The sequence below is a fragment of the Solea solea genome, chromosome 16, assembly GCF_958295425.1.
Source record: "Solea solea chromosome 16, fSolSol10.1, whole genome shotgun sequence".
Lineage (NCBI taxonomy): Eukaryota > Metazoa > Chordata > Actinopteri > Pleuronectiformes > Soleidae > Solea > Solea solea.
In genome coordinates, this window is record NC_081149.1 from 1866552 (window position 1) to 1888084 (window position 21533).

General features: G+C 42.9%; 1 protein-coding gene across 1 annotated transcript; it reads left to right on the forward strand.

The window, feature by feature from the left end:
- The first annotated feature begins 4008 nt into the window (after nucleotides 1–4008).
- LOC131476040 (primary amine oxidase, liver isozyme-like) lies at nucleotides 4009–9906 on the forward strand. The gene is made up of 5 exons (XM_058654496.1): nucleotides 4009–5839; nucleotides 6260–6378; nucleotides 7727–7893; nucleotides 8487–8619; nucleotides 8723–9906. The coding sequence occupies exons 1-5, from the start codon at nucleotides 4282–4284 to the stop codon at nucleotides 9011–9013; spliced, it is 2268 nt and encodes a 755-aa protein (XP_058510479.1). The 5' UTR covers nucleotides 4009–4281; the 3' UTR covers nucleotides 9014–9906.
- The last annotated feature ends 11627 nt before the right edge of the window (nucleotides 9907–21533 follow it).

The window sequence follows — 21533 nt, forward strand, 5'->3', positions numbered from 1 at the left end:
GGGACCGTGTAGAGGGAGATCCTGCTGGAAAATAAGATGGGGGAGCAGCGACCCCTGTGGGTCATTGTCAGTAGCACTATTGTTCATCTATCTCTGTTGTTTTTTAGTTGGTATCCCATCAAGCATGTGTCTTCTTTAACTTTAATTTCCTTCTTTAAGCTGACAGAGTATAACTTCTTGTCTGAAACTGATGATTCACCATGATCGCTGTTGCTTACTGTTGTTTTTGGGTTCAGTTGAATGTTTGCATGCAATAGCGATTCAACGTCCAAGCCCATTATTTGGATGTATAATTAGTCGACTTTGAGACATTTGATCTGGTACAAATTCAGTTGGACTAACGTGTTTAAATCTATTTTAAAAATCCAGTTTTAGTCAAACTAGTTCAATAATTCTATCTTCTAACACAATGTTAACGTACTGACTGTCATGTTTGTTTGCTGACTGCTAACATTTTGATTTATGAGTCTGAATGTCATTCTTCTTTTTGTTTCATAATTCATGAACATGAACAGTGAATTTTCTTAAATGTTTTTGAGTGACAGTGACTGAAAGCTGTGTTTGTGTGTATTCTTGTGTCATTGCTTTTAGATTTGTCTAGTTTTGAATGAAAATCCTTTTGTACGGACTTTTATAGCATGTTTTATAACCATGGTCACATACATTAAACACATTAAAGTACCAGATTGTAATATTTAGGTGACGTTATTTTCATTTGGCAGAAGTTGAAGATAAAATAATGACACTTAATTCATACAATCATCTGATTGTATGAATCGTTGTTTTTCATTATCCCCAAATGAGTTATGAGGTGCCCGGTCAACTCTATGTTAAACTGAGAGGCATAGTTTGTAAAAATGTGTTTCAGAATGGTGAGGAGGTGAAAATGTTCTGAGGGTGGAGTTTGCATCGTCGGCACCTCTGACCACAGAGAAAGCACATGCCTCAGTATCCTGGTTTCTGTCAGAGTGCACACATTCACACCTGACTCTGAAACCAGGATGTTTACAAGTGCACAGTTTGACCAGGATCCTCCACATACCTGTTCACAACCACGATACCATTTGTTAAATAGGTCAGCGATGACAAGATTCCAGCCTTGAACAGAGTGTGGTGTTTTCTCTCCATACACATAACACATGTGATAGAGAGGCAGAGGTTCACAAACACTGGGTCACGGGAGATTTTTTTGGGTCCCCAAACACATTTTTCCAAACCTTTTAATGAACATTTATGTGAATATGCTTTAAATAATTTACCAGACAAGAAATGATTTGTTTACCAATTCAGAATGATATTAGGTTTTACAGATTTGGCTGTAAATGAGTTACTGATTTACAGCCAAATGATTAGTTGTGTGTGTGGAGCATGCACAGTTTGTCTTGAAGCATTACAGGGCATTATTTTGAACTTAACAAAAATCCTTTATAATAATTTGACTGTTTTATGGACTGGAGATGTGATCAATGATCCCTCTGTCGTTTCCACAACTTCAGCATTTTGTTTTCAAAAACTTCAGAGTTTGTTTGAGCAAGAGACAACACAAGAGTTAAAGGAAACTTCACCGATCTGCATTTAGCTTTGTATTTTTGAAAGACTGTGCCTCCCAGGTCCCGCCCCCCTACGAGCGGGTCTAAAAAGTGCAGAATTAGCGTTATAGTTTCAAGCCTCGGACCAAGTAATAAAGTTAAACATGGTAAAATGATTATAAAAAAGTAGAAAGATTGAAGACTTAAACAAGTAAACATTAAAATATAGGATTTAGGTTAATTAATCAGACTTTTTTCTTGTGATCATGCAAAACAATACTGAGAAAATGCAGCTAACTGCAATTATTGGTATATACCAATAATTCAAATGAACAATTAAGTTATTGTTCATAAATTACTAAATAATTAAATTTGCAGGTTAATGTGTCACGCATCAGAAAAAATAGCTGTTTTTGAATAATGTAAGCAAAAAAAAGTTCTTCAAACTTCTAACTTTTATTCTGCTTCTCCACCTGCAACACTTACTGAGTCTCATGTGGAGAAGCCTCACAGTGGAAGTGGCTGTGACGCCCCCTGCTGGTTGCACTAAAACACTAACACTTCATTGTGAGGAAATGCATCCAACTTCGACAAACTGATAAGTAAAGAAAGTTTCAGTAGAAATGAAACAAAAACACTGGTGACCTTACATCTTATCTTACTACTGTAGATTAAACTATGCTGAATAATTCATTTCAGATTACAGTTAAGTTAATTCTGATGTATTTTGAACCTATGATGGTTGTAATTCATTTGATGTTCCTTAGGATGGTAGTACTTTGTTGATGGTGTTTGAATTAGACCTTGTTTATTTATTGTTTTGTTTTACTTGAAGTTTTCCTTCTGGTTGATTTTGCCATGAAAACAATACTCATGTATTCCACATACTCATCTCTAACTTTCATATACTCATGTCTATTTATTCATATGTAAGTTCATGAATCCCTGCATCCGTATGCTAATACAAATGTTCTTGCTGGAAAATGTCTACCTTGATGTCCCTGTACCCAGGCAGGGGCGGTCCTAGACCAGAGCTTGATTGATGGGGCCCCTTCCCCACGAGAAAATAACTCATGTCCAAAGAATTGCACATTTATTCAAACAATTATAATACAAACAATATAACAATATGTCAGTCATCAGTCATCATCTACCGCTTTATCCTCTGACAGAGGGTCACGGGGGGTGCTGTGCCAATCTCAGCTACATCGGGCGATAGGCGGGGTACACCCTGGACAGTTCGCCAGTCCATCGCAGGGCCACACACAGATAGAGACAAACAACCATTCACTCTCACACTCACTCCTATGGTCAATTTGGAGTGTCCAATTTACCTATCCCCACATTGCATGTTTTTGGACTGTGGGAGGAAGCCGGAGAACCCGGAGAGAACCCACGCACACACGGGGAGAACATGCAAACTCCATGCAGAAAGGCCCTTGTTCCAACCGGGGCTCGAACCCGGGTCTTCTCGCTGCAAGGCGAGAGTGCTAACCACTACACCACCTAGTGGCCCCATAACAATATGTGCAAAAGAATAAACCTGTTCAATAATAAATATGCAAAAAACGTTTAACTTTAGTAGTGCAACGCCTGAGAACAAAAAGTGCACACTAAAGAATCAAGACAAAAAATTAAACTAACAATAAAACATTGTGTGCAAAATTAAATATTGTAAAATAAGATTCATATAACCTATTAATCAAAATATAATATACAAAATAAACAAATAAGGTTCAAATTCATCCCAAGTGAATAGAATAATATATTCTACTACACACACAATATCACACTTCATTTACATGCCACCTTTCTGCCTTCCTTGCTGCAAAGTCATCTATAACCTCCTGAGGTTAGAATTGTCATTTATAAGTTTAATTTATTTTGATGTCAACGTATTGTTGTAGATCCTCACTAGATGGCGCCCTAGGCAAGCACTTATGTCGCCTGTAGGAAGGACCGCCACTGTACCCAGGTGTAGCTGAGTAGGTTCCTCCGCCAACACCTTACCTGGAGCTGTGAGCGGGGTGACCGGGCAATGATTGCGAGGCGGGGCAGCGTACAAATACCCCCAGGTTGAATTTTTGCCTAGGGCCCAAGAAACTGGACATTTTTGTCAATAATCGTCAAGCACAGGTGACTCTGGTGTGGTGGGAGGGATGGCCTCCAAATCAAATTCTGCTTAGAGCCCCCTAAAGGCTCAGGCCGGCACTGGCCCATAGTGGTTGATAGAGCACCGCCCTCCTTAAGCCACACGAAAAAAGAGAAATAATAGTTGTTTTGCCGGTTTAAGTTTTAATAATAATGTCCAATCAGCAGCCCGAATGTCGCTGTGACATTCAGCATCCTGAGTTTCACCCCCCCCCCAAAAAAACAAAACAGTAGCCCCTGAACACTTGTGAACACTTGGACATATTCTTTGTTGTGTACGCAGATGGAATGTCACTGTGCAGTGTTTGACTTTTTGGAAACATTGGATATTTTAATTGTTTGTTTTCTTCATTTATTAAATATTAGATCACGTGCGTAAAACAGTCCAATAAAATAGGCTTTGGAGGGAGCAGATTTTGGGAGGAAAAAACAACACTCCAGGCAAGGCGGAGGATTAGGAGATCCAGAGAGAAGGAAAAAGGAGGGGTTTGTTGAGGGAGCAACTCTGCTCTCCAAAATCGCCTGACCGCGCACTCTGAGCCGGACGCATCCTCTGCGCGCTCTCTGTCTCCAAGCTCGTGTGTAAAGACAAAGCTGAAAAATGAACTCTGCAGTGAAGTGGTTGCTTATCCTCTTCGCTCTCGTTTCCATCATTCTCAACATCATCCTGATCAGCATTTACTCCAACACGGCGCCCAAATGTTCCGCGCAGCGCGTGCACCCGCTGCGAGGCAAGCACGACGAGCGCAGTCTCGTATTTGCGGACCTCACACAGGAGGAGTACGCGCAGGTCCAGCGGTACATGCTCCAGCAGAAGGACCTGGACATCTCCACCCAGCAGGTCACTGAGCCGGGGGCAAACTTCTTGTTCTTAATCGACCTCTCTCTGCCCAAAAAAGCGGACGCGCTGGCTTATTTGGACGGCAAAGGTCCTCAGCCGGTGAGGGAGGCGACGGTGGTGGTCTTCCATGGCGCACGGGGCTACATCAAGGAGTACGTGGTGTGGCCTCTTCCCAACCCGAAACACCACAGAGATGTGACCACTGAGAGGTACAAGAGGGAGCTGCCCATCAATGCGCGCACGGTCACCGTGGGAGAATACGTCCTGCTCTCTGGGTTCATTAATAACAAAGTGTTCTCCAAACTCAGCAAGCTCTTGAAAGAGAGCTTCGACGTTAACGAGGGCGAGACGCTGTATACTTTTGAGCAGGTGCCGCGCGGACTCAGATCTGGACACAGGACGTCGTGGCTGAACTGTTTAAAGGACGTGAGCGGCGTGTACGTCAACCCCGTGGGTTTGGACCTGCTCATCAACCACGAGAGCGTTAATGCATCCCACTGGAAAGTCGAGCGGTTGTTTTATAACGGCCAATACTTTGACAGTGTGGAAGAGCTGAAGCGGAAATATGACGCTGGGACTATAAAGAAAATAGTCTATAAGGACTCTCCAAACCACGCCTCCCTGAAAACCAGGACCAAGCCGCTGCAAATGGGTCCGCAGCTGTTTTACGCAGAGGGGAAGCGCTACAGCATCAGCCACAACCACGTCCTCTACCTGGACTGGAGCTTCGCTTTCGGGCTCAGCTCTCTCACGGGCATGAGGGTGTTTGATGTGCGCTTCAGTGGAGAGAGAATAGTCTACGAGCTGAGCGTGCAGGAGGCCACGTCTGTCTATGGTTCTGCGACACCAGGCATGATGATCACAAAGTTTGTGGACTCCAACTTCGGAATAGGACGCTTTGCGCACGAGCTGGTTCGTGGCGTGGATTGCCCCTCGGCAGCCACGTATGTGGACACATATCGCTACATAGATGTGCCAGTTCCGGTCCGATACAGGAACTCCATCTGCGTATTTGAGCACAACATGGGTCAGCCCCTGCGGAGGCACTTCTCGGATTTCTCGCACCACAGTTACGGAGGCATGGCTAACAGCGCGCTGGTGATGAGAACCATCACAGCCATTGCGAACTATGACTACATGTGGGACTTTGTCTTCTACCAGAATGGAGCAGTGGAGGCGAAGGTGCACGCGACCGGCTTCATCGCTTCTTCTTATCTGGTGGACGGCAGTCTGAGATACGGACACCAGGTAGCAGAAAATGTCCTGGGAAACATCCACACACACTTCGTCAACTTCAAAGTGGACCTGGATGTCACGGGTGAGTGGCAGAACGCAGGTGCGGCACAAGCCTTTTTAGGGCCCAAAGCACAAACTCATAGTTTGGACCTGGTACTCCTAGTGACGCATCAGATTCATGCCCACATCCACACACGACTGCCCCACAGTCTGTGTTATCTTCATTTAGTAATAATATACAATATAAAATAATATTCATGGCTGAAAGTCGTGAGGCTGAAATAAGTGTGGTCGAAATTTATGTAAAACTGCTCATGTGGAGTGAAAACAAATGGGTTGTGTTGACTTCTGTGTGAGCAGCCTGAATAAACACACATGACATCTATATCTATATTTGATTGTTTATTATGTTTTTTTTGTCTTTACTCTCAGAGTGAGCGTTTTTATGTGTCCAGCTGGTGCCCAGTGACTTTTTTTTATATATGTTTTGTTTCCTTTGCAGGAGTGAAGAATGTATTCCAGACCAAAGACATGCAGTTTGTGAACATGTCACTGCCATGGCGTCCGGATCGTTACGCCATGATCCCAGAGCTGGTGGAAAAACAACTGAAAACAGAGAAGGTCTTTGTCTTTTGTTTCTCTACCTCTGATGTTCCTGTCATTGTGATCCAGAGATCAGTTAAAAAGATGCAAAAACCCAGAAAACATTGAGTCCAAACACAACCCGTGAAACTGTAGTTCAACAATTCACATATTTTTTAACTGATTCTAATGATTCAGTTACACTGAAAACAACTAGTTTGTGTCGCTTATAAAACGTCACAGCTGCGCTATGATGACCCCGCCCACATTTAGGAGGTGCTATGAAGTAGTGGAAAATGACGATACCAGACCGAGTAGAGCTGAGTAGTTACTACTGTATAATGGAAACGTGCAGTTAGAGTCTAAGATATATGCTGCGTTCATTTCCATCAGAACTCGGACGTCAGAGCTGGGAGTGATGTCACCCAGCTGTGATGTTAGCAGCTGATAACAACATTGTACATATTATTTTGTGCATCTAAAATATGAACAGTACTATGTGAATGAGTTATTTACAAGCTAAGTGCTACTCGTGTTTGTATGGTGGCAGCCATCTTGGTATCCCATCAGGCTCGGTGAGTTCATGACAGATTCACTACAGATGGACACATCGATAGAGGTGCATTCAGTGAACCTCGTACATTTCAACACTTACCACACAGAAACTCCAGCCTTTTGCAAACACATTAAAGGAACCTCACTTCTGCACACACACACACACACACACATTGTCTTTTCACTAAGCGTGTTTTGTGGACACATTCAAGGAACATTGTGAATGTGATCATTTCTGTAAACACTGATGCAGTCCACTAAACAAAGGCCTGCACTTCCTCAACCAGAGTCATTCTAAGAGGCTGATCACACACAAAACACTCACCATGTGTGTGTACATCCTGTCCTTCACCAGCTGACTGGTCTGGAGTGGACAAAGACCAGTTTGACCTACTTGTTTGGTCCAAATATGAAAAAACCTGCTGTTAGCGCTGGCTGCATTCAGAAAATCTAAATTATTTTCATATGGGTGAAATATGGACATTTATTTTCTCTTGTTTGAGCTGATGAAGGATCTTTTTTCTCTATTGAAAAAGAAAACCAGTGCCGAGAGTCGTGCTTGTCTTTGATTTTTGATCTTTGAGGAATCTTTGATTTTAGATCTTTGTGGAATCTTTGATTTGAGATTATGCACAAACTAGAAACATACAGCACCATATCTGCATCACGACTGTTTGTGCATGTGTCTCTAATGTAGTGGATCTTTTTCTGTGCACATGTCACTACTGCAATAATATTCATGTACAGTATATGGTTCATGTTAGAGCCAAAGAAAGAGCCCGACTCTTGAATCCTGAGCGTACGCCTGCTCTCCACTGTGACACTTCCACAGGAGGCCGCCCTGCGTCACCACACTAAGACTCCTCGCTACCTCCACATCGCCAGCAACAAGACCAACCGCTGGGGTCACCAGAGTTCCTACAGGCTGCAGGTGTACACCTTTGCAGGGGACAACCTCCCAGAGAGTGAAGCTGAGGAGAAGGCCATGTCCTGGGCCAGGTGAGACATCAGCACAGTGCTTACATTCAAGAAAGAACACAATCTCAAGGTTGAAAGAGTTAAACTGAATGTTACCATTGAACTGTCATTCATCTCACTATCCAGTGAAACAGTGGGTAGCCTTGTTGCCTCACAGCAGGAAGGTTACCGGTTTGAATCCTACATTAATCATTTACATGAGTAACTGTGCTGTTATAGCTGTAACCATAACAACATTCACTCTGATATATTAAGATGTTACTGAGATAAACTTTCTTAGAAATCCGATCATGACGTCATCAGTGTGTAGATTTTTTCCAAACTCGGGTAACAATAATAACGCACATAAAATAAAGGCCTAATTAAAACATGTGAGCAAACATTAGTGGGCGTCACCCAAGCACTGCTTTGTGTATATGTGTATGTGTACAGTGTGTGTGTGTGTGTGTGTGTGTGTGTGTGAACAGTCAACCAAAGGCATGCAAATAAATCTAAAAGACACACAAAGTGTGAACATCGCTGAAGCCATTAGTGCAACAGAGCCAGGAGGATTGTGGGTAGTGTGCACTTGTCCTGTCATAACCAGTATTGGAACCTTGTCTGTCTTGCTCCAGGTATAAAGTTGCTATCACTAAACATAAGGACTCAGAACAGACCAGCAGTAGTGTGTACAATCAGAACGACATGTGGAATCCTGCTGTCGACTTCAGCAAGTACATGGAGGACGACGAGAGCATTGAGAATGAGGTGTGTGTGTGCGTGTGTGTGTGCGTCCAGATGCATCTACTGCAACAATAACAAACCAGTTTACATCAGAACTAACTTGTGTGGTGTGTGTGTGTGTCTGCAGGACCTGGTGGCCTGGGTGACTGCTGGGTTCCTCCACATCCCACATGCTGAGGACATCCCAAATACTGTAACCGTGGGTAACGGGGGCGGGGTCCTGCTGCGGCCCCACAACTACTTTGACGAGGATCCGTCAGTCAATTCTCCCGATGCGGTGTATTTCAGTGCAGGTGATGAGGACAGCTGTGAGAACAACAGGATGGCCTGCCTTGCTCAAGAGACCTGCAGCCCTGTGCTGGAGCCGTACACTTATCACGGCTTTGAGGGAGTCGTGAAGTTTGAGGACTGGCAATGATTCACTGATCACTGCTGGGTATTTGCTTTTAACACCTGAGGATTTCACAGATGGACATCAGTATACACTGTCCTCATATCAGTAAGGTTTGGTCAGCTGTGTCTTATTTTGGATTGATTCTAAATTGAGAAGATTGATACCATTTTAATGGTCCATGAAGTAGCAGAGCCAGCATTGAGGGATCCGTTTATCTTTGAAGGAAAAATGTGTCGCGTCGATTCATGTTCAGAAGCTGATGACACGAATGAAGACAAATGAAGAATAATGAGATCCTTTCTTGTATGAAAATGCCACCGTCAGCAGGGAGGTGCTTGGTTTGTTCCAGTCTGCAGTCTCACTATTAGATGTCACTAATTCTTACACACTGGACCTTTAAATAAAACATTTGTTTTCTTTTTCTGAGCTCTTCTCAGGCTTTTTGACAATCATGAACGTTCCACTTTTTTAAAGTGGAACATTTTCTCATAAATATTGTAATGTCCATGTCATTTTATTGTGAAATTCCCTCTTATTTTGAAGTCTTTTTCGTCCCTTGTCTGTGTGCACTTTACTTTTCCCCTCTGTGATCACCTGTGTCTTATTCGTCTCTCCCTAATCCCTCAGCATATATAACCCCCTCCCTCTTCCTTTGTCTGATCGTGAGTTTGTTTGTTTGTCTTTGTCTTCCGTCGTCAGTGTGACATGCACCGAGCTGTTCTCTCACCGTCCAATGGGATTTATTCTGTGGATTTTTTGCACCTCTGTGCTTCGGTGGATTACTCTCTGTGTTTGCCTGTTTTTTTGTGTGACTCTGTCTTGACTGTGGATCTCGCTGCCATCTATTTGAGGATCCTCGGGTTTTGTACCTTTGCCTCTGTTTTTGACTTTGCAAATAAACTTTGTTTCTTACCTCCGCTCTGCATCTGGGTCCAGTCCTGTGCGTCACAAATATGAGGAGAAACACCAACGTTCCACAGCTCATCATTGAGAGAATCTGTGTCTTATCATGGATCTCACTCATTATTGGACTGCAGACTGTGATCAGGTCAGCAAGTCAAACATCTGGGACTGAGCCAGACTGCTGCAACAGCATTCACATCAGCCAAGTCATTATGTGTGGAAAAGAAAGCACAGTAAAGAACTTTTTTAAGGATCTGCCTTCTTGGAAAAGGGGTACATAAGAACAGAAAGGGGTGTTGCCCGCCCACATGAGTGGAAAAACAAAAAAAAGACAGGAAGCAACCGACATACAACTTTAAAAGACAGTCAGTGTAAGTCACGTTCAACCATAGCATGACCTCCATGCAAAAAACATACTAGTTATGTTGTGAAAAAGTAATTCTTCTCCAAATATAGGAGACAGCACCTAATACAAGAGACAGAAGCAAAGCAATACATCAAATACAGACTCCTGCTGGGCCCCATGAGGCAGAAAAGTAGAGTTTCATCCTGTTAAACACAGAAATCATGTCCAGGGGACCAGCGTCAGAATTCTTGAAGGTGTTCCCATTATTCTGAGCAGTAAAAGAAAAACACAGTTGACAAAAAAAAGCATCTGTTGATGAGAAGCAGGCCCGGCAGGAAACAGAGCTCAGAAGATTTATGACAAGACTCCAGAGAGCTCTGACTCGAGATACGCACCAGTCCTCAGTTAGGACTGTTAATAGAAACCGTGTGTGTGTGTGTGTGTGTGAAACCCTGACTGTTTAACCTTCACATATTGAATGAAACGTAGAGAAATGAATCGCTGGAGTCTGCCATCTGGAAATAATTGAATAGAAATGGCTTCTATGGCAGGACACGACGATATGGAAGATAAACAAACACAGCAGTGAGAGCAGCATGACATGAATGAAACGCTTGGAAAGTCTTTTGTAGATAAGCAAAACTAAACTTGTACAATTTGTGACAAATGTGCAACAACAAGAACAAAATCAGCATCAAGGGAGCGTCATGGTTTGGAGCGTTGCTGCCTTCACAGGCAAAAACTGGAAAGTGACTGTGTGCGTGTGCGTGCACGCGCATGCGTGTGTGTGTGTGCGTGTGTGTGTGTGCGTGGTGCAGGAGAGTGGACGGTGACACAGACCTCAGAAAGTCTGTCATATGATGAGATACAGCTTCCAACATGTATTTTCAAGATACATTACACTTGTAAATCCATATGATTCCATGGTGATTCCATTTGTGAGCATCCCTACTCTCTGAGTCCATGCACACCATATCGACCAACTAACCAACCTAATGTAACACAATTTAGTTCTCAAAAAATACAAGAGCACACAAATGATTGTGATCTCCTGGTAAGAAATCGCTGTTTTGGAATGGAATGTGTGGAACACTAGATTTACAACCACCCTCATTTTAGTCTGACAGTCATTGCACAAGCGTTTCTCCTCTTTCCTGGGAACTGGTTCAAACCCAAATACTGTATATTTATTGTCAGAGGTCTTAGACAAGTGGGAGAAAAGCAAACAAGTCAATCCACGAGAAACAGCTTATTCACCAGCCAATTACAACTTAATGTTGCCACTGTGGCCACATTGACTTGTTTAAATGAGTCTAATCTAATAAACTTCTGTAGAGGTGAAGAGTGTTGTCGCCTGCCAGAGGGCGTTAACTTTGTTGCCAGAAGTTGTTTCTTTGGAGAGTAATAATCCATCATTGATACTATGATTTTCAAGGATTGTTTGGGGTTTCATTCATAAATCGTGTCACTTGAAAAAGATGTCACACAAAATCTCTTCACTTTGGAACAATCTTGAACAATGCATTGACAGACAGACAGACAGACTGACGACTTTATTAATCCCTTTGGGAGGTTCCCTCGGGGAAATTAACATTGGGAAATAATGGTGTTTGGGAGTCTAGCGGCGTGTTTCCAACGGCTCAACTCGACCAGCCTCGCCTCACCCCGGGCCGGCACGGCACAGTTATTTCATAGCATAGTACCTGGACCTGGTACTTTTTTAATACCTGCTGTGGCAAGGTTCCAAGCAAGCTGAGGCGAAACTATGTGCTGTATACTGGTATATTTTTGAAAGAGATCTGTAGTTGAGACAATATCGTTTCCTTGCGAACACTATTTATCCCTTTAAGCCCTAAGTCTATTTTTTAGGTCTCTGTTTGAAAATTGCACACTCATATTGAAATGAGTATATCTCTGCAACCACAAGGTCTATTTGAATACTTTTAGTGAAGGGATTTGTTCAGATGTGTAAATATCAGTGTAAGTGTTACTGGTGAAGAGTAAATGAAGATGGCACACAAAAAAAATTATTCAGCTTCACCTAAAAGAAAGAAGCAATTTCAGGGTGAATATCTCTGTGGAATGATGGAGAATCAGCTGTAAACTCACTCAAATCAAAGAACAACCTGTGAACATCATCTCTGCAAAGTCTGACTCAAGTCTGACTTTGACTCAAGTGAAGCAGAACAAAATTAGAGATTTTAGAGCAGAAGTTACAGACGAGGACTCATTTGGCACATTTTGGAAAAAACTGTGCCATTAGTATTTAAACCATGTATTAAACTTTCTTCACTTTTATATAACTATTAATGTTCAATAAAACAATTTATGGCCTTGTTTCAAACTTCCTGCAGACTTTGATATGTTTTCATTCCAAAAACAAACACCAGATGGCTCCATTGAGCAGTGTCTCTCTTTGCTGGCCTGTATCTGAGAAGGGTCTAGCTGCAGACCACTCAACGATACACCCCTCACACTCAACGAAACACCCCTCCACTCAACGAAACACCCCTCCACTCAACGAAACACCCCTCCACTCAACGAAACATCCCTCACACTCAACGAAACACCCCTTTACTCAACGAAACATCCCTCACACTCAACGAAACACCCCTTTACTCAACGAAACACCCCTCCACTCAACGAAACACCCCTCCACTCAACGAAACATCCCTCACACTCAACGAAACACCCCTTTACTCAACGAAACATCCCTCACACTCAACGAAACACCCCTTTACTCAACGAAACACCCCTCCACTCAACGAAACACCCCTCCACTCAACGAAACATCCCTCACACTCAACGACACACCCCTCCACTCAACGACACACCACTCCACTCAACGAAACACCCCTCACACTCAACGACACACCCCTCCACTCAACGACACACCCCTCCACTCAACGACACACCCCTCCACTCAACGACACACCCCTCCACTCAACGACACACCCCTCCACTCAACGACACACCCCTCCACTCAACGAAACACCCCTCACACTCAACGACACACCCCTCCACTCAACGACACACCCCTCCACTCAACGAAACACCTCTCCACTCAACGAAACATCCCTCACACTCAACGACACACCCCTCCACTCAACGACACACCCCTCCACTCAACGAAACATCCCTCACACTCAACGACACACCCCTCCACTCAACGACACACCCCTCCACTCAACGAAACATCCCTCACACTCAACGACACACCCCTCCACTCAACGACACACCCCTCCACTCAACGAAACATCCCTCACACTCAACGACACACCCCTCCACTCAACGACACACCCCTCCACTCAACGAAACACCCCTCCACTCAACGAAACATCCCTCACACTCAACGAAACATCCCTCACACTCAACGACACACCCCTCCACCCAACGAAACATCCCTCACACTCAACGACACACCCCTCCACTCAACGAAACACCCCTCCACTCAACGAAACATCCCTCACACTCAACGACACACCCCTCCACTCAACGACACACCCCTCCACTCAACGAAACATCCCTCACACTCAACGACACACCCCTCCACTCAACGACACACCCCTCCACTCAACGAAACACCCCTCCACTCAACGAAACATCCCTCACACTCAACGACACACCCCTCCACTCAACGACACACCCCTCCACTCAACGAAACATCCCTCACACTCAACGACACACCCCTCCACTCAACGACACACCCCTCCACTCAACGAAACATCCCTCACACTCAACGACACACCCCTCCACTCAACGACACACCCCTCCACTCAACGAAACATCCCTCACACTCAACGACACACCCCTCCACTCAACGACACACCCCTCCACTCAACGAAACACCCCTCCACTCAACGAAACATCCCTCACACTCAACGACACACCCCTCCACTCAACGACACACCCCTCCACTCAACGAAACATCCCTCACACTCAACGACACACCCCTCCACTCAACGACACACCCCTCCACTCAACGAAACATCCCTCACACTCAACGACACACCCCTCCACTCAACGACACACCCCTCCACTCAACGAAACATCCCTCACACTCAACGACACACCCCTCCACTCAACGACACACCCCTCCACTCAACGAAACACCCCTCCACTCAACGAAACATCCCTCACACTCAACGAAACACCCCCTCACACTACCCGACACTCTGATTGGGTCTCAAGAGACTGCGTCTGAAATGTGATGACGTTTACGTTGACTGAGTATGAAGAGAGAACCCGAAAAGTAACACGGGAAAAACACGGGAAAATGACGGAGGAAAAGGTAAGAATGGATAAAAAACACATTTAGATATTGAACACTGGATGAATAGTCATTATTTGTATCCATTAAATCAATTAAGTGCGGTTTATTAACCAGTAATGTCTGCATGCTGTAACGATAGCGATTGTAACAGCAAGCAAGACGCAGCGATTTTCTCCCTTTTTTTTCTTTTTTCCCTTTTTTTCTTTTATTTATATGTACAGGTTATAACATTGACAATATAACATTGTCTCATTTTCAACCAAGAAACATATAAGATAAACTATATGATCTCTATATATTAGTATTTATCTGTTTTTTAATCTTTAAATGACTCTGAGAAGTTGCACACAGCTTTGCTCATTTGAAAACGTGTGACCTCAGTTCTACAATTGTTAAGATAAAAGATTTGATGATGAATAATATTTTTCATGTTTAGAAATAAGAAGTTCTGTTGAATCACAGTCAACAGTGTCATTTGATTTGATTTATTTTAGTTAGCCTGCATATATTTTAGGACAGGGAAAGTCTTACAGGCAAATGCAGTCCAGTTCATTACTACTTGATTCTGGATTAAAAATGTTCCCATGTTAAAAATACAAAATACTATTTTAATTTACATTTTCTCTTATAGAGCAACACTACGTTCAGTGATGAGCAGACCCTGAGCTGAGGAGATGCGACTCGGACACTGATCTGCAGAAAAAAGGGGAGCTATGCAAAGCTTGTGTCCCATCTGCAGGGACAACAAAGGTCAATGGTGGAGTACGGTGGTAAGTCCTAAATTATCAAATATTTTTTCATTTCAACGCTGAAAGGCTTTAATTTCCCCATGAGCCTTATATTAAATGTGATGTTATTTCTGTTTGTCCTGACCATGGATAACTGTGACCATCAAACTATTCAACTCATCCATTTGAGTATCAGAAACTCAAAATAAGTAAAGTAAAGTAAACTCATGCTGGAGCACTTTCATCTATGTGTACTGTACTTCATGTGTGTAGAATCTTAAGTCCATGTGTATTTTATTTTCACTCTTGTTATTTTCAATTTCAAGATTCCTGCATTTTTATAGATGCCCCTGATAATAATGATTGTTCTCAGAAGTAATGTAACAATTTGCCTCTCAGACAGGGTTTAAAGAAATATTGTTTTGTGTGTTTCTTGAAACGTCTGAATCATTTTTCCTATCTGTCTTTTAGGATACAGTGTATACAGATGCCACCTTGACTGTGTGAAAAGCAGCCACTACCACTGTTGGTTTTGCACAACAATCATTGCGACCAAACAATATTTCATCAAGCATTTCATAACCTGCTGCAAGACAGCATCCACAGCAACTCCACAATCCACAGTGACCCCAGCAGCCACAGTGACCAGTGAAGCACAACAAACATGCGGTTTTTGGAGCAAAACAGTGCTTAGAAAAAACCTCAAAACACACATTGAAAGGCAACACAAGTTGAAATCATTGGACATAACATAAACGTGATACTATATTGTATTGACGTGATAATTATATCACAAAAACGTGATACTATATTGTGTAAATGTGATCATTATATCACAAAAACGTGATACTATATTGTGTAAACGTGATCATGTCACAAAAACGTGATACTATATTGTGTAAACGTGATCATTATATCACAAAAACGTGATACTATATTGTATAAACGTGATAATTATATCACAAAAACGTGATACTATATTGTGTAAACGTGATGTTCAAAGAACTTTTCCAATCGGCATTTATATATTTTAGCAGTTTGGCTATAACATTTCATACTTTACAAAGTGACATTAATTATTCACAAATTTCACAGAAAGTACATTTCTGTGTTCATAAAAGTCAACACGAGTATTTATTCTTCTCTATTCCTGTCGCACCCCGGGATAAAAGTCTCTTGTCAACAAGTGTCTGTGAAATACGCGTGTGTAAATAAAGTTTCAATAAAAGAAGACGTTATCACGTTAGTAAACGTCATCACGTTAGTAAACGTCATCACGTTAGTAAACGTCATCACGTTTCAGACGCAGTCTCTTGAGACCCAATCAGAGTGTCGTGTAGTGTGAGGGGGTGTTTCGTTGAGTAAAGGGGTGCTTTGTTAAGTGGAGGGGTGTGTAGTTGAGTGGTCTGCGGGTCTGCAGCTGGACCTACGTGCTGTATCTCAGCGACGAGGGAATGGTCTACATGAATGGACGACATCTCATTTACAGCCAATAGAAGGCCGCTGTTTCTGAATTTTGATTGACAGCTTTGTTAGCCAATGAGAAGCAACAGATAATGCTAGAGGGAATGTTTTGAATGTTGTTGTTTTAATTATTGGATTCATTTTTCACAGAGAAACATCAAAGGTAAGAGCAGTGTTACAGTTGTCTGTGTTCTTTGGCTTTGATCTTTGAGTCTCAGCTTTCATTTGAGCCGTATGGAGTGTGTTTTGGACAAAATCGTAGTGATGGGCAAATGAAGCCCCGTGAATCACTGAGGCTTTCCAGCCCATTGCTTCACCAAAAGGTTCACTCATCGAGGCCTCAATGAAACAGTGAATACTGCCATCTGCTGGACAAATTAAATTACAGTCAATGCCATTGTACCACGACTTGAGCTGAAATGTATGATTTACTTATGTGTGCAGAAACAATAAACAATGGATATTTCTATAGTATGATCATGTGTAAGTATGTGGACAACAACACAGACATGGAGCTCTGTTCTTAATTAAAATACCAATGACAACATTTCAAGAGTTTGTATTTTTATTCAAAAACACTAGTTTTTCCAATGTTTTTGGATTCAGGCGGTTCCTTTTTTTAGACAACACTTCTCCAGCCTTCGAAAAAACCCTCTCACATGGCACTGAAGACGCTGGCGAACATAACCAGGTTACTGCCAGTTTGTGAAGGTGTGGATACATGGCTTTATGTCCATGCCAATATACGAGTGGATCCTCATCCCTTGAAATATTCATCTCTGCCAAGTAACGATCCACTTCAATCACGGCATCTGCCACCACACTTGAGCTGCTCCCGCTGCTGTTTATGGCGTCATCCAACAGCCGCCAAAGTTCACCTAATAACAAAAAAGGGGGGTGGGGTGTCATGCACAATACCACTGTCATAATCAAGGATACAGATGGGGTTACTTACTATTGCCACCAGATTGAGCCACGCGAGTGTTTTGCAGCTGGTCTGGGGGGGCAGATGAGGCTTCATGCCTTATTACATTTGCACACTCATTTTTCAGCCGGTTCACTGCTTCTTGTCTCCTGGTAGCATTTTCGAATCCTAATTTTTTAAATCTTGGATCCAATAAAGTTGGCATTGTCAGGCCACCTGCTGACTCCAAAGAACTCATGTGGTCCCTCAGACGTCGAACAAGGTTGTCCCCCAGCTGCCTCGCAATGGTGGATGCATTCATTGTGTGCATCTTGTTTGTTATTGCATGATGCAACATCTTCATGAGAGGTATCACTTTTGAGGAGGATACCCTCTTCTCAGCAGAAACCTCAACTGTTGCTTGGTGGAATGGGGCGAGTACACTCAGAGTGTTGTTCACAGAGTCATACTCAGCTGCTGTAAGGGGGGTAATGTCTGTTTTCAGTGAGTCCAGGGCTGCCCCCACTGGCTCTCTTAGCTCATACAGCCGCTGCAACATAAGGAATGTGCTGTTCCAACGCGTGTCTACCTCTATTATCATTTTGTAGGGCTGCCTTCCCATCTGCTCCTGCACTTGGACCAGTCGCTCTTTCGCAGTAGTGCTTGTGCGGAAGAGGGTCACCAACCTCCTACATTTCTGCCTTAATTCATTTAGTCCTTCCACATCATCGAAGGACTTGCGAACAATAAGGTTTATTGTGTGAGCAATGCATATTGCATGCCTCACATTTAGTTGTCTCACACAAGCGTTCATGTTTGATGCGCCATCAGTGACAAGACACTTCACCTTATCTCTGATGCCCCACTCCTCCATGAGCTGTACATGCCCCGCTGCAAGGTTTTCTGCTGTATGGGCCTTTGGAAAATGTTGCACCCCAAGCAGAGTAGTGCAGAGCTGGTCTTCATCGTCAATGAAATGGCACGTCACTGCCAGGTAGGCGTCCATATTGATGGACGTCCACATGTCAGACGTGAGACTGACAGCCACAGCCTTCTGGACCTGCTCTCTGGCCTTCTCCTTGGCCTCCTGATATTTTATATCCACCATTGCTTTCAGAGCCTGAGGGTGAAAAGAAGAGCTGTTATGATGACCAACATAAAAATGACCACATTGGCTCTGTTCACACACCTTTCTACTGGGGAGAATATAGTTGGGATCCATTAGGTGCATGAGCTCCCTGAAGCCCACATCCTCCACAACGGAGAACGGCTGGGAGTCCTTGATGATCATGTTGACCACAGCCTCATCCACCATTGCTTTTCTGGAACCTGTAACAGTTATCAATTAACAGTGATGCTGGTGTGTTGTAGGAGCTGAACACGAGATTTTGACAACATGCCAAAAAATATCTGATGGTACTTTGGCTTGTATCCGGCCTGTTGGCAGGCTGGGCATGCTCATGCAGTGCTCTGTAATGGCGAAGCATGGAGGAAGTGTTGTTGCTGTATGTTAGCTGTTTATCACACAGCAAGCACCTCACCTTTAAGGAAGTCATACATATTAGGACTGATAGTTCAGTGTATAGCGAGTATACAATATTCACTATTTTATGTATATCATTACACATACAAACCTTATTATGATCAGTCAACTCAAAATACTCCCATACAGGTGAGGACTTCCTCTTTCTTGCTGGCTCCATCTTTGTGAAAAGGAATTTGAGGCAAAACAAACAAAAATGGATCTGGCAGGAATGTTAATGCTCCTACAGTGCTTTGTAGTAAAATCACGCTTAACATATACATGCACCATCACATGAATAAATCATTCCCCAACACCAGTGTTTATTTTTTCAACTCAATTTATTAATGATACACAAAACAGTTGTACATATTTCACTTAAACATGTTATCTTAAAGAATGAGTAACACAACACTGCTGTCAAACTGTGGCTTCCCAGTGACGTCTTTACGTACATGAGTCAAAGTAGAGTGTATGTGACTGAAGAAAGTGACAGAAGGTGCACATATATACTCAGGAGTGACATTTACAAACATAATAACTGACATACACACAAACAAACACAAACCAGTGTAAAAGGAAAGAAAAATATATATCTCACATCAAAGCCCTACAGTGGGGGAAATGATCTACACTACTCCTTCTACTTCTCCTACTCTCCTGCTACTGCTACTCTTATTCTGACAAACTCTCTCCAACTCTCTCTAACTCTCAGTAACTCTCTCCAACTCTCTCTAACTCTCAGTAACTCTCTCCAACTCTCTCCAACTCTCTCTAACTCTCAGTAACTCTCTCCAACTCTCTCCAACTCTCTCTAACTCTCACTTACTCTCTCCAACTCTTCTCACCATAAACGCCTACAACACCCACAGCGTGCCTCGAGGTTTGAAGCGTTTTATTGGGAAGTGATACGGTGAACGAACCAATGACGTGATCTGTCCAAACCGAGGCCTCGTTTGTCATCGGTTACGTCATTTTCCGGAAGCGATACAGGCCTCGAAGCGCGGCTTCATTCGACACGCCCACTTTTACTCGAGACAAGCCTCAATGCCTCAGTTCATTTGTCCCATCACTACAAAATCGTGGAGCGTTAGCTCCAGAAATGTGGCATAATGTGTAATAAATTTTGATGCAGCGGTACTTACGAAGTTTGATACGTAGTTATTCATTTAGAAGTTATTTGAGACATGTGAAATAGGTTTATACAGCCTTGTAGCACATCACAACATACAATTGAACAAAAATGTGGTGGACACGGTGCAGGCGGAGACATACATTTACCCTTAACCATCTTCATTACTACAAAATAAAAGGTTAGTTTTTGCTTATTGTTTTTAGCCGCTCAGCTGTTAGCCAATGAGGCTGTTCGCCTACAAGTGGACTTAAAACACACCAGTCTCGTTGTTTACTGTGTCCGACACTGAGGCTCTGGTCTCCTGTCTCTGGGTTTCTGGTCTCCTGTCTCCGGGTTTCTTGTCTCCTGTCTCCAGGTTTCTTGTCTCCTGTCTCCGGGTTTCTGGTTTCCTGTCTCCGGGTTTCTTGTCTGACACCTGATTACGGCAATTGGAGGTCACTAAAGTTAATGTTAAGTCTGTGTGTAGGTACGCACAATCTATGTCTGACAACGTAATCTTCTCTGGTCCTTTGCCCAATGTGACCAGTGATGACATGTATAGCCGCATGTCGTCATTCAATCGCTGGCGGTAGAGGTGGTGTCCAGAAAACAACATTGGGTTTTTAGATAACTGGCAAACCTTCTGGGGGAAACCTGGTCTCATGAGGAGAGACGGCGTCCATCCCACTTTGGATGGAGCAGCTCTCTTATCTAGCAGTTTAGGACATTTTATTAGAAACCCATGACAATCCAGAGCTAAGACCAGGACACAGAGTTGCAGTCTTTCATGCTTCTCTGTGCTTCTTCTCGAGCAGTCACCAATTAAAAACCCCATAGAGACTGTGTCTGCCCCTCGACCTACTAAAGTTAAAACTAAAGTAAATAAAGTAAATAAATCAATAACAAACAGAAGAGGAGTTAGACATTCTAACTTAATAAAGATTAATACCAACAATAAAATAGAGTCAAATAATACCACTTTTAAATGTGGACTATTAAATATTAGGTCTCTCTCCTCAAAATCAGTTTTAATAAATGATCTCATTTCTGACAATTGTATTGATTTATTCTGTGTAACTGAAACTTGGTTACATGAAGAAGATTACGTTAGTCTAAATGAGTCAACTCCACCCACTCATGCTAATACCCATATTCCTAGAAGCTCAGGCCGAGGAGGAGGTGTAGCAGCCATTTTTAATACTAGATTATTCATCAATCCCAAGCCCAAACCAGGATATTCATGGTTTGAAAGCCTTATTCTTAATCTATCTCATCCTAGTTGGAAATCAC